The sequence below is a fragment of the Macrotis lagotis genome, chromosome 2 (assembly GCF_037893015.1).
Source record: "Macrotis lagotis isolate mMagLag1 chromosome 2, bilby.v1.9.chrom.fasta, whole genome shotgun sequence".
NCBI classification, from domain to species: Eukaryota; Metazoa; Chordata; class Mammalia; order Peramelemorphia; family Peramelidae; genus Macrotis; species Macrotis lagotis.
The window spans coordinates 157,319,085-157,332,819 of NC_133659.1; the positions used below are offsets into that span (position 1 = coordinate 157,319,085).

The window sequence follows — 13,735 nt, forward strand, 5'->3', positions numbered from 1 at the left end:
GAAGACTTAGCTCAATTCGAACTTCAGATGTTTACTAGTTTTATGAACCTGAACAAGTAAGTCACTTAACGCCTCTATTTGCCTTAGTTTCCTCAACTGAAAAACAAGGAAAATAAGAGCACCTTCCTCACAGGGTTGTTGCAAGAATCAAATGGGGTCATGTTTGTATAGTATTAGTACAGTGTCTGGCAGTGTCTCTTCCCTCACTTCTCTAGATAGGGGGCTATAGATAGATATAGAAATATACATATAGATATGACAGATTGTATGTTTATATATCTACATGCAGTACATAAGTATGCATACATGTATATATGTCTATATGTGCATGTGTATATGTATATATATATATATATATATATATATATAGAGAGAGAGAGAGAGAGAGAGAGAGAGAGAGAGAGAGAGAGAGAGAGAGAGAGAGACTATGAATGCTATGCTTCTCAGTTCAAAGGAATATCCCATTACCTTTTCTGGCTAACATCACACTGATTATTCATATGGAATTTGTAATCCATCCCAAAGATGGTTCTCAGACAAATTGCCATATCACCTCACTTTCTCCATCTTTCACTTTTAAACTTCTTTTCCTCAAATGTAAGACAGTACATTTTTCACTTTTAAATTTAATTTTATTAGCTTAAGCTAATGTTCTACCCTTCCTAGCATTTTGTGTCAGATATCCCTCCAGGTTTTCCTCCTGAGAAAATTATTTGTCTATTAATATATCTGTATAATGCTATCTAAAGTTATTGATAAACTTTATTCTCTATAGAGAACTTCTTCTAGGTTGATATCAATTCATTGATGACTACTTTTTAAATATAATCATTTTATGATTTCTTAGTCACTCATGTGATTATCTCGTCCACAACTCTCCAACTTTCCTATAAGAATATAACTAAGGTTTCCCCCACAGGAATAGAATGAATGATTTTTGAAAATGCTTTGCTGAAATATAAGTAAATTCTACCAACAAAATTCTTCTTGTACATAAATTTAATAATTTCCAATAAAAGGGAATTGAGGTTAGTTTGATATGACCTGTTTCTTGATGGATTTATACTCATTCTTTGTGATCAGTTTCCTTCTCTAGTAGTCCATTTTCTGTAATAAAACTTTGTTAACTCATTTTCTTCTATATCCTAGAATTATGTCAAGGACTGAAACCAAATTCACTGGCCAAATAGCTTGCAGGTTCCATTTTCTGCACAAACTCTTGTTACTTTTGAAAACCAAAAAATCTGTCCTTTTCTAGTGTTAAAGCACTTCTCCCAGTCTTCAAACTCTTTCAAAGAGCCTTAAATAATGTCTCAACAATCACTTGCTCTTTCCTTTATTACCCTAGGATGCAATTCATTTGGATTTGGTGAGCTGAACTCATCCAAAGTAACATGGCATGCTCTTCTTCTTCCTATTTGTCTTAGTTCTCAACCCCATAGTTCACTCTGTTCTTTCTGCAAAATGTAAATTGAGTAATTCTTTCTTCTCTCATCTGTTATCACTGGAGGGAAGGGAATAAACATTTATTAAATACCCTCTATACTCCTAAAGACTAACAGAATGCCTTCTGTGGGGGTGGGGGGGGGAAGCAAGAATGGGGGAAAATTGTAAAACTGAAAATAAAATCTTTTTTAAAAAAATAAATAGATACCCTCTATACTCTAAATACTGTGGTATGTCCTTTATAAATATTATTCATTCGATCCCCATAACAACTTGGTGGTACACATGCTATTATGTGCATCTAATGGTGGAGGAAACTGGGGCAGCCAGACATCAATTGAATTATCTAGGGTCATACAGCTACTAAGTGTCTGAGGCCAGATTTGAATTCAGTTGTTCCTGATTCCCAGGTTTGGGATTTTTTTTTAAAATGTAATAAAAAGCTATTCATCCCCCTGCTTTACAATGGAATAAAGAAAAGTAAATCAGAGTCCAAGTCCTCTATTCCTTCTTCTTACCCCTTAGAAGGCTAAGTGCTAGAAACTAGCCATTTACCATGCATCCCATTCAAGGGAGCAAAACTGATTCCAGGAAGACCTGGATACAAAATTGGTCTTAGATATTTACAAGCCTGACCAAGTCATTTAACCTCTATTTTGGAAGCACTTAGAATGTTCAATACATAGAATTCCAGGCCTGGAGTTAGGAAGATCTGAGTTCCAAGGCAGTCTCAGACACTTAATAGTTGCATGACCCTGGGTTAGTCATTTAAGTTTCACATCATTCTGTTCATCATCTGTAAAATGAGCTGGAGGAGAAAATGACAAACTACTCCAGTATCTTTGCCAAGAAAACCAAAATGGAATCCCCAAGAGTTAGACATGACTGAATGACAGAACAACAACTACAGTTTCTAACTCCAGGTTCAGCACATTCTCCATTCTGCCACTCTAGCTCCCTCTGTGCCATTCACTACAACTAGAACAGCTGTCCTTTCTTTAATTCAAACGTAGATTTTTTAATTTCCTTGCTCTTAATCTTTAGCACCCCTGACATTATTCTTACAGGATCGTTTCTTGGCATTTAATCTCCATTGCTTCCTTCTGCTTTCCCTTTTCCTTCTAAATGGATTATTTTTCATTGTGAATAAGAATTTCAAACTTGAAAGCTTTCTCCAGGATCAGTGTTCTATTCACTGCACCACTAACTGCCCCTTTCTGAATTTTTTGAAATCTGTTCTTCAAAAACCTGGAATATTTGTCAGACCATGTCAAGATTTTTTCCTACCATATCATAAATTCTAAAATGAAATGCAATAGTCACTTCTCCCCAAAGTTCCTATAATTTCTACTTCAGTAATCAGTTCCTCCTTGTTGAAGAAAACCAAGTGGAAAATAGAAATTCTTCATTATTTGTCCCTTTGGCCCTTTGAAGGTTGAAAACCGAAAGATTATTATCTGCTTTGCTCTGGGAAGAAAAAAATATCCAGGAGACATATAAATAACTCATGTTCATCATCACTCATCCATCTTGCTTCCATGACAAATCAATGATGTTCCTGAACTTATTCCTCTCCTCTTTCTGTCCAGGTCATCTGTAGTATATTTCAATTTCAGTACTGATTCTATTTCTGTCCCCTCTAATCTTCACCCAAATGTTCTAATTCCCTCTCTAGTTCCTGAATTTCTTCACATGTTTAAAGCTTTGTAAAATATACTGCTGCTCTGTCCCTCTGTTTCTACATTTCCTATTCTGTTCTTTTAAAAAAAATAAGAGGCCGAAGCCAAGATGGCGACATGAAGGGATTGAGTCTTAGGAGCTCTGATAAAACGTGAAACTAAGGACTCTAACTAAACTTTCAAGAGACAGAACCCACAAAGGGACACAGTGAAGCAGTTCTCCTACTCAAGGTAACCTGGAAAAGAGCAGAAAGGCTCTGCTCCCCGGGGATGGAGAGGCGGCCTGCCAGAGGGGTGGCCAGCCAGAGCAAAAGAACTTCAGCCTCCCAGAGACAGCCCCAGGGTGCTGGGAGCTGTGGCTCACAGCAGCTGGGGGAGTCTCCTGAGCTGCACCCCGGGGAGCACTGGGCACAAAGTGGGGGAACAGCGGGGGACCTCTGCCAGAGCGAGCACGTGGAGCCCAGCCCCCAGGGCACACAGCTAGCAGCTTGGTCTTTCGGCAGCCCAGACCAGGAAACAGAAGCAGGCAGAGCTGGTAAGCAGGAGCCCCCAGGGCATGAGCCCATTGAGCTGAGGGAGGGGAGTGAAGAGAGAGAGACTGCAGAGCTCTGTCCTCTGCCCCTGGAACAGGACTCTGGGGCTCTGAACACATTCAGATCCTGATCCCAGTCTAGGTCCCCCCATAGAACAACAGGGCCCCCCCACCTCGGCCCCATGGCAGAGGGGGGCGCTTATGGTCATTCACAGACCAGGAGGGAGGACAGAGCCTCACACACTGAGACCCTTGTGGGAGTGCCCCAAAAGCTCAGGAAGCACCCCAAAACCAGGCCCAGGCTGGGAAAAATGAGCAAGCAGAGAAATAAGAGGAAGACTATTGAGAAATATTTTGCAAATGAGCCCAAGAAGGATCAAAATACTCAGTCTGAAGATGAGGAAGCACAAGCTCCTGCATCTAAAGACTCCAAGAAAAAATAGAAATTGGGCTCAGGCTATGACAGAGCTCAAAAACGACTTTGAAAATCAAATGAGGGAGTTGGAAGAAAAACTGGGAAAAGAAAGGAGAGAGATGCAGGAAAAACATGAAAATGAAGTCAGCAGCTTAGTCAAGGAAATCCAAAAAAATGCTGAAGAAAATAGCATGCTAAAAACCAGCTTGGGTCAAATGGATAAAACAGTTCAAAAAAAATAAGCTATGTCATTTTCTAGTCTTAGGTCCTATTTCATCTATTAAGAGCAATAACAATGTGATAGATATATACTGATAGGAATGGAATTAAGACCTCCTTCTCCAGCCTCCATATATATAATTTTGAAATTGATAGGAGGTCAGGTAACCAATAGCATATGTAATGGATACATCTTGGGATGCTAGGGGAAAGGTGTGGGGCATCTAGCAGCAGTGTAAAGAGCTAATCTGAGAAATACAATCTCAGTGTGAGAAAGTTGTCTACGGGGTTAGCCAAGTGTCCCCTATGAATTGTGGATATGGAAGCTATTACCAGCTTCCACATCCTCACACAATTGCATAAAAGGCTGAATAAACACTACAGCACACAAACCCAAGAGGAACAGCAATGAGAAATAAAGCAGAATTTTAAAATTCCAATGAATTTTATATACTCTCAGACTGGGTTATTGTGTTGGTAATTTTTGTTGAACTTACTTTATCTTAAGGTATGAATCTTTGGTGTAGGAGGAAATATAAAAGCAAAAATATCAAGTTGTTTTGTTGGTTTGTTTGTTTGTTTTACAATTAGCATTACCTAAAGATAGAATGGGTTGGAAAATTCTACAAGAAAAAGCTGAAAACTTTTTAAGTATGTTGAGGTAGGGATTTTAATTCGGAAATGAATGAGATTCCTTCCAAGTCTGAGATTCCATGAATTTGAGAGTCACACAACAGTAATGCACAAAGCAGAGATTTCATTAATTTGTTCTATGACTTTTGAGACCTGTGAGTCCTTTGAGATCAAAGGGAAAAAAAGATTTGTTACTATCTGAATAAATCTTTTCTGATATGTATCTCTTTTTAGTCTCTTGCTTTCTGGGGAGCTGAAGAACTTTTGAGAGAAAGGAGTCAGACTTCTGGTATCAGGAAGTTGAAGATAAGAACCAAAGAATTCAAAGATATCATCAGAGAGAAAACTCCAAGATTAAATATAGTACATTGTGTCAGAGGTCAGGTCCTGTTTCACAAGTTTCACTATTGAGTTAAATTTTCAGCATGTGCTAAGCATATGGAATCTCACATCCATTAAAATAGCTACCCAGTCTGAGTCAGTGCTTGTTTGCTATGGGAAAAAGATAATCTTCAGGAAGTATAAGGTCCCTTAGCAATAGCACTTGACCCAAGCAAAATAGACCAAAATGTCTTCTATGGATCTTTAATCCTCAACTTAAGAGTTATAGGGCTAGACTGAGTTGAACTGGAAGATGAGGAGTGAAAGCAATGGATAGAGGAAACACTTATGAAGCAGTATATATATATATATATATATATATATATATATATATATATATATATATATATATGTATATTATATATATATATATATATGTAATAAGCCCTTTGCAAATTTCATGTGGTCTTCATAGTAACTCTAGAAGTGGATTTAATTATTGTTTCTATTTTACAGCTGAGGAAATTGAGGCAGACAGTGGTTAAGTGAATTGTCCAGAGTCACCATCTAGGAGATCTCTAAAGTCAGATTTGAACTCAAGTATTCCTGACTCAGCATCCCATTCACTGTAGTACCTAACTTCTTCTGGATAAAGACTAGAAATCCATAGGCCTGCCATTAGCAAGCCATCTGACTTTGGGCAAATGATTGTCCCTTTGGGGACCAAAGCTTCCTGATCTGTAATGTAGGAAGACATTGGAGTAGATCGTTTCTGAAGTCATTGCCAGGTTCTAATATTCTATGGGGTTGGGGGGCTTTTTTTTTGGCAAGGCAATGGAGTTAAGTGATTTCCCCAAGACTGCTAGGAAATTATTAAGTGTCTGAGACTGGATTGGACTCAGGTGCTCCTGGCTCCAGGGCCAGTGCTTTATCCATTACACCACCAAGTTGCCCCCTAACATTCTATGTTTATATGAATTTGTATGAAATTGCCTCTTCATGATGAGCAAAATGTTTTTTCTTCTGGAGTACTTGGATCAGGAAGATATAAGACTGAGCATAGAGTAGTTCAGTGATATCTTAGAAAGAGAGCTGGGCTGAAAATTAATAAACTAACATCCCAATTCTTGTTGTAGTAAATAAGGACCTAAAATCCAGAAAATTCTCTAAGTTTCTCTGATTCTTTGTACATGACTAGATCTCACTATGTAGTTGTCATAGAATGTCAGCTAGAGCAGAATTTGAAATAACTTCGCCAATATTATGCAATTCAATCTATATATAAACAAGAATTCCCATGACATAAACCCCAAGAAGTAGTCATCAAGGTGTCTTCTGGTGACATCCTATGTCCTAAAGAAGCCTCTACTACTTTTGGATGAACTAATTGTCAGGAAACATTGCCTTGCCTTAAATGAAAAATTTGTCACTATGACTTTCAATCATTCATTCACAGCCAAGCAAAATAAATCTTTTTTTATTGTTTTTTGAATTTTACAATTTTCCCCCAATCTTGCTTCCCTCCCACCACCCCCAACAGAAGGCAGTCTGATAGTGTTCACATTGCTTCCATGCTATACATTGATCAAAATTGATGTGTTAAGAGAGAAATCACACCCTTAAGAAGAAAAAAAAAATAAAAGGGATAGCAAAATTACATAAGATACCCTTTTTATAAAATAATTTAAATTAAAGATAAGTCTTTGGTCTTTGTTTAAACTCCACAATTCCTTCTTTGGATATAGATGACATTCTCCATTGAAGATACCCTAAAAGTGTCCCTGATTGTTGCACTGATGAAATGAGCAAGTCCAATAAGGTTGATCATCACCCCATGTAGCTATTAGGGTATATAATATTCTTCTGGTTCTGCTCATCTTGCTTAGCAACTGTTCATGCAAATCCTTCCAGGCTTCTCTGAATTCCCATCCCTCCTGGTTTCTAATAAAACAATAGTGTTCCATAACAAACATATACCACAATTTGTTCAGCTATTCCCCAACTGATGTACATTCACTCAGTTTCCAATTTTTTGTCACCACACACAGAGCTGCTATGAATATTTTTGTACAAGTGATGTTTTTACCCTTTTTCATGATTTCTTCAGGATACAGACACAGTAATGGTATTTCTGGATCAAAGAGTATGCACATTTTTATTGCCCTTTGGGCGTAATTCCAAATTGCTCTCCAGAAAGGTTGGATGAGTTCACCAACAATGCATTAGTGTCTCAGATTTCCCACATCCCTTCCAACATTGATAATTGTCCTTTCTGGTCATATTGGCCAGTCAGAGAGGTGTGAAGTGGTAGGTCCCTCAGAGATGCTTTAAAACAATTTTTCATATGACCATGGATTGCTTTGATTTCCTCATCTGTAAATTGTCTCTGTATATCCTTTAACCATTAAGCAAAATAAATCTAATCACACTCTTATGATTCTTCATATATTCCATGTTTTAAGTCTGGAATATTTCATTCACTGGTGCTTAGAAGTGATTCAGGATTGGTGGAAAGAATGATACCTTAACATCACATGCCAAAAAAGACAGAGTTGGTGTGAAACCTTAGGGAAAAAGACTCTTTATTTCTCTTTCAATATAGATAGATGTGATTCCAAACTCTGTTCAAGGATAAATCCATGAAAAGAGATAAAAGATTTCAGAATATACCCCTGATTTTTCAGTTTGCCTCCCTAAAGACTTAAAAGAATGTCACTTCTGGTGAGACTGGAGTATTTCTTGATGTGATTGACATTTATTAGACTCAATGGGAGAGTTCCCTCTGTACATTTTCTAGTCTGTATGACTTCAAATTGCTGTGTGGTATCTTTTTAGATAAATGGATTTACTTATTATTCACAATTTGTGATTTTTTAAAAAAATAAATAACTAGTACTTAATTGAAAGGAGTCACGCCTAAGGGTATAAGCTTGAGGTTACCCTTTCCTCTTTTATGGATAGTGACCAGGACATTTTCTTCAACCTAAAAATTATGTACCTGACAAGAAATATCTAGAAATTTAGATAAATATAATTTTCTCTTAACCTCTCAGAATACTAAGTGGCCAGCCTTATGGTCTCTTCACCTCTAGACTTAAATTAAAATGCTAGGCAAAATCTTTCTCCCTGTAAGTCACATTTAGACAACTTTTATGAACACACACTTCTTAACTGACAACACCCACTTTATATTTTAAAATAAATATCCCAATTCCCCTTGTAAGTCTTCTCTTCTCCATTTTTGTGTCAAACAAGAAGAGATCAGAGTTATAAGACTAGAATGTACTCAGTCATATAAATAAATTTCTACAAAATTACTTCAATAGAGAGTATCTATGGTTCCTATTGTCCTACCCCAAAGGATAATGAGAGAAAAAAGGAGACCTGAAAATGTTTTTAAAATAATAAAAGAGGAAGTTAGGTGGTGCAGTGAATAGAGTACCAGTCCTGGAGTCAGGAGAACCTGAGTTCAAATGTGGCCTCAGTCACTTAATATTTGCCTAGCTGTATGACCTTTGGCAAGTCATTTAACTCCCTTGCCTTAAATAAATATTAAAAATATAAAAGTCTCAAGACCCAACTCCAGGATTAAAATGAAGATGACAGAGTTCAAATTATCCTTTGGTACATCTTTTTGATTCAGTGCTGTTGCCTTGGTAAATGCAGAAACTGAGGAGGGAATGTCTGGTTTTAACAAAAAGAATACTTTTTGTTGTAAATAAAATTCTTTTTAATTAATTCTCTGGTCTGCAAATATTTAATTGTGTTCTAATTTCAAAACTGAACTACTGAATTTAGTCATAAGATCTTAGACTTCTAGAAAACTTAGTATTACTCAACAGGTTTGCAACTTCATAATCTTGTTGATGTCAAAATTGAATTGGAAGAAAGTTGACAATAGAAAAATGGGAGCCTTGAGTCATGAGATGATCATATACAAAACTATGACATTTGTTGGCCTTTTATCCTTTATCTGTATATATGGAATCATCTCAAGAGATCAGAAAAGACCGATCACATCCCTATAGGAAGAGATAAATAGAACTTGACAAGGATAAAAAACACAATAAATAGCTAGCATTTTACAAAATCTAGTATCCTTTCCTTGGTTCTTTGTGACAATTTTAGAAAAATTGAATCATAAGCACACAGAAAATAAATTGTCTTAGCATGTTCAGCAAAGACCAATTTGAAAATACTTTAGGCATTTAAGGAACTTTCATTCCATGATGAATCCCCTCTATCACAGTAACAAACAATTATTGCAAATATATACCTTCCAATATTATGCTGATTTGATATTTATGATCAGGAGAATTTTTTAAAGTTTTTTTGGTAAGTCAATGGGGTTAAGTGACTTGCCCAAGGTCACACAGCTAGGTAATTACTAAGTATTTAAGGTCGCATTTGAACTCAAGTCCTCGTGACTCCAGGGCTAGTGCTCTATCCACTGCACCACTTAGCTGCCCCAATCGGGAGAATTTTGAATAGAATTTCTTCTGTTGTTCATTTGTTTAAAAAATCTTGAGTGGATTTTTATGAATGTATGGGAGATACGATCTGGGAAAAGTCTCTTTAAGGTAAAACTTTGCTCTTCTGAAACAAACTTTTTTAATCAGTAAACAATAAGCGGCTTTTCAGACGCGGCTCCCGGGAGTCCTCGTCCTGGTTCTGCCCGCCGGAGGCCGATCCCCGCCGCCGCCTCAGCCTCCGCCGCCCCTGGCATCTGTGGCCATGGCCAACCCCAGCGTGTACTTCGACATCGCCGTAGATAACGAACCCCTGGGCCGGATTACTTTCGAGCTCTTTGCAGACAAGGTTCCAAAGACAGCAGAAAATTTCCGTGCTCTGAGCACTGGAGAGAAGGGATTTGGTTACAAGGGATCCTGCTTCCACAGAATCATTCCTGGGTTCATGTGCCAAGGTGGTGACTTCACACGCCATAATGGCACTGGTGGCAAGTCCATCTATGGGGAGAAATTTGCTGATGAGAACTTCATCCTGAAGCATACTGGTCTTGGCATGCTGTCCGTGGCAAATGCTGCACCCAACACAAATGGCTCCCAGTTTTTCATCTATACTGTTAAGACTGATTGGTTGGATGGCAAGCATGTTGTCTTTGGCCAAGTGAAAGAAGGCATGAACATTGTGGAAGCCATGGAGCCTTTTGATTCTCGGGATGACAAGACCAACAAGAAGATCACCATTGCTGACTGTGGACAACTCTCATAAGTTTTTTGTTTTGTTTTCTGTCTTAACCACCAAACCATTCCTCTGTAGCTGGAGAGAGCACCCCAGTTCAGTCTGCTCTTATACCCTGTAATCCTTGTGCTCTCACTTGCTGCAGTTCTCTTGGGATTTCATTTCCTTTTTCCTTCCACAAGTCTAGCTAGAAACAACAGAGTTAAGTTTATGATTATGAAATAAAAGCTAAACTACAAAAAAAACCAATAAGCACAGTGGGATTTTGTATTCTCTTTGTGTTTCAGTCAACTGTGTGATGGTAAAGATGTGATCCACTGTGGCAAATTGACTGGAAAAGTCTTCCTGCCTCTTAATACTTTCATTATGGATCAATTCAATGAGTTTATATAGTTCTCATAAAAATTTATTATACATAGGAACAAAAGCATTTCATTCAGTCATTGTTATTCTCAGATTAATTCTCAGAATTCAGTCTAAATTTTTTTCTGAACTGATATTTTCCCCTTTTTGCAGATCCCTTATGAATCAACCCGTCAATACTGTCACAATTTTATCACCTCTAGTACGGATATTCACTATGTATATTTGATTTAGTTCAACTGTTTTTTGAACTCTGTTCTTTTTAGTGCCATTTCTGCTTCTATATCTGGACTTTGATGTTGAATACAAATATGGCAGCTCTAGTCTCCTTAATGGTAAAAAAAAGTTTACTGTAAAAATCTTCATAAATCTTATACTTTCATTTTCCTTAGGTTTTTCAATATTCATTTTAATGAAATCTTTGATATAACACATAATTCATGCTGGCAAATGAGAACATAAAGGAATTTTGGAAGATGAAATGTTTTCAAAACAAAAGAAGTCAAGTAAGAAGAGGAGTATCATGATTATTATTCCTTAAGAAAAAGAACAATCATTGTGTGCTCAGAATTACTTGGCTTAAATTACTTTGCTCTCTGGGACTATGCTCAAAGAGCAATAAAACTTGTCATACGCTTAGATCCAGCAATAGTAATACTAGGCCTATACGCAAAAGAAATAAAAAAATGGGGAAAGTCCCACATGTTCAAAAATACTTATAGCAGTTCTTTTTGTAGTGGCCAAGAATTGGAAATTGAGAGTATGCCTATCAATTGAGGAATGGCTAAAGAAGTTTTGGTTTATGAATGTTATAGAGTACTATTTGTCCTATAAGAAATCAGGAATGGTCGAACTTAAGAAAAGCAATGGAAAGAATTATATGAACTGATTCTGAACAAAGGGAGCAGAACCAAAAGAACATTGTATACATTAGCAACAACATTGTGAGTTGATAAATTATGATGGATGCAGTTCCTCTCAGCAGTTCAGAGGTCAAGGACAACACTAGAGACCTGTTATAAATAATGTCATTCATATACAGGGGGGGGGGAAACCCATAGAATCTGGATTTATACTATAATCACTTTTTTTTAAAACTTCTCATATCTTTTTCCTTCCTATTTCATGGTCTTCTTTCTTTTCCCTTAGTTCTAATTTCTCTTACAGAAAATGATTAATATATAAATGTCTTAAACACAAATGTACATGAACAACTTTTACCAGACTGTTCACCACCAATGGGAGGGGGGGGAAGGAAGGGAGGGTGGAAGAAAAACATGGAATTTATAAATATGCAAATGGATAAATGTTGAAAAACTACCATAATGCCCATCAACTGGGGGATGGCTGAAAAAATTATGGCATATGAATGTTATGGAGTACTATTGTTCTATAAAAAATCATGAAAGGCTGGACTCTAGAGAGGCATGAAAAAATTATAGGAACTGATGCTGAGTGAAAGGAGCAGAACCAAGAGAATATTGTACACATTAAGAACAACATTGTGAATTGATATAGCTCTTCTCAGCTTTCAGAGAGCTAGGACAGCCTTGGAAGACTCATTATGAACAATACCATCCACATCTAGATAAAGATAAACAAACAAAACAAAACCAAAAAAACCCAAATTACAGAATCTAAATGATCACTATATTCACTTTTTTAAAATTTCTCTTATATTTTTACTTCCTATTCCATTGTTTTCTTTTTTCCCTTAGTCTTAATTCTTTATACAAAAAAAAAATAGAAATATATATGTACAATGTTCACTAGACTGTTCACCACTGATAGAAGGTTGGGAAGGGAGAGTGGAAGAAAATTGTGTAACTTGTAAATATGAATGCTGAAAAACTTTAATAACATATAATTGGATAAATAAAATAAAAATCAATAAAAAGAGAAAAAAGAAAAACATTAAAAGAAAAAATTACATAGTATTTAATTAGAGAGATAAAATCAAATATCAGTTAAAATAAAGTGATTTTATTCCATTGCTTCTCTCTGATTTATGGGGTATTGCTACTCATAATCTTTCATTAATTTTTTAATGATTTTCAGGCAAGTTCATAATGTGAACTATTTTTACATTTGGTTGCCTTTTCTTACAAGTTGACATAGGTCAAAGGTTTAGTGCCTATCCAGATTTTAGCACATAGTAGATACTTAATAAATGTTTATTGGTTGATTGAGTATTGATCAAGGAGTTTTTTAGAATATTTTGGTCTTCCTATTATGGCAGTTTGGATTGGTTAAGCTTTTCTTGGCATTACTCCATGTAATTTTTTACTTATTTGATAAATTATACTTCATAGACTTTATATACCTATTTATATTTCTCATTAATTAAATTGTATGATATAAGACATCATTAGCAATATTGAATGAGAACATAAAGAGGTTTAGAAAAATGCAAAGTTATCAAAACAAAGCATATAGAATCAGAAGAACATCTTGCACAATTAATATTACTAAATAAAATGAACAATTCTATGTAACCTTTGGTAAGGCACTTCATTCCTGTGAGCCTCAGTTCCTCATCTACAAAATAATGAAGCTAACTCTGAAGTCTTTCCAGTTCTAAATCAAAGATATTTCATTCAGAAAAAAATGAACTTTGTCTCTACTGCTCCAAGGAACAGAACTAATATTAGTGGGTGGATGTTGCAGGCAGGCAGCAATCATATCAATTAACAAAAGAAGATGACCACTATAACTGGAAAAAATAAACAGGTAGTTTATTTGATAGGTACTTGATAGATACTATTCATGTAGAGATTTGATGACCACTTATTAGAGATAATATGGAAAAGAAATAATCAATGGTCTGGAGACTAGAACATGGACAGAATCTGGAATTAAAGAATGTTGATTCAAATTCCTGGGCAATTACTATAACCTCAAAAAATTCACTCCATCAGTCCAAGC

At 36.2% G+C, this 13,735-nt stretch overlaps 1 protein-coding gene across 1 annotated transcript; it reads left to right on the forward strand.

Moving 5' to 3' along the window:
* Positions 1–9,967: 9,967 nt before the first annotated feature.
* Positions 9,968–10,537, forward strand: LOC141511220 (peptidyl-prolyl cis-trans isomerase A-like). The gene has a single exon (XM_074220464.1). It carries the CDS (start codon positions 9,980–9,982, stop codon positions 10,475–10,477), a length of 498 nt encoding a protein of 165 aa, XP_074076565.1. The 5' UTR covers positions 9,968–9,979; the 3' UTR covers positions 10,478–10,537.
* The last annotated feature ends 3,198 nt before the right edge of the window (positions 10,538–13,735 follow it).

What these genes read in the sequence shown, in the direction of transcription:
- LOC141511220 (XM_074220464.1), top strand. Translation starts at nt 9,980, where the DNA reads ATGGCCAACCCCAGCGTGTACTTCGACATCGCCGTAGATAACGAACCC.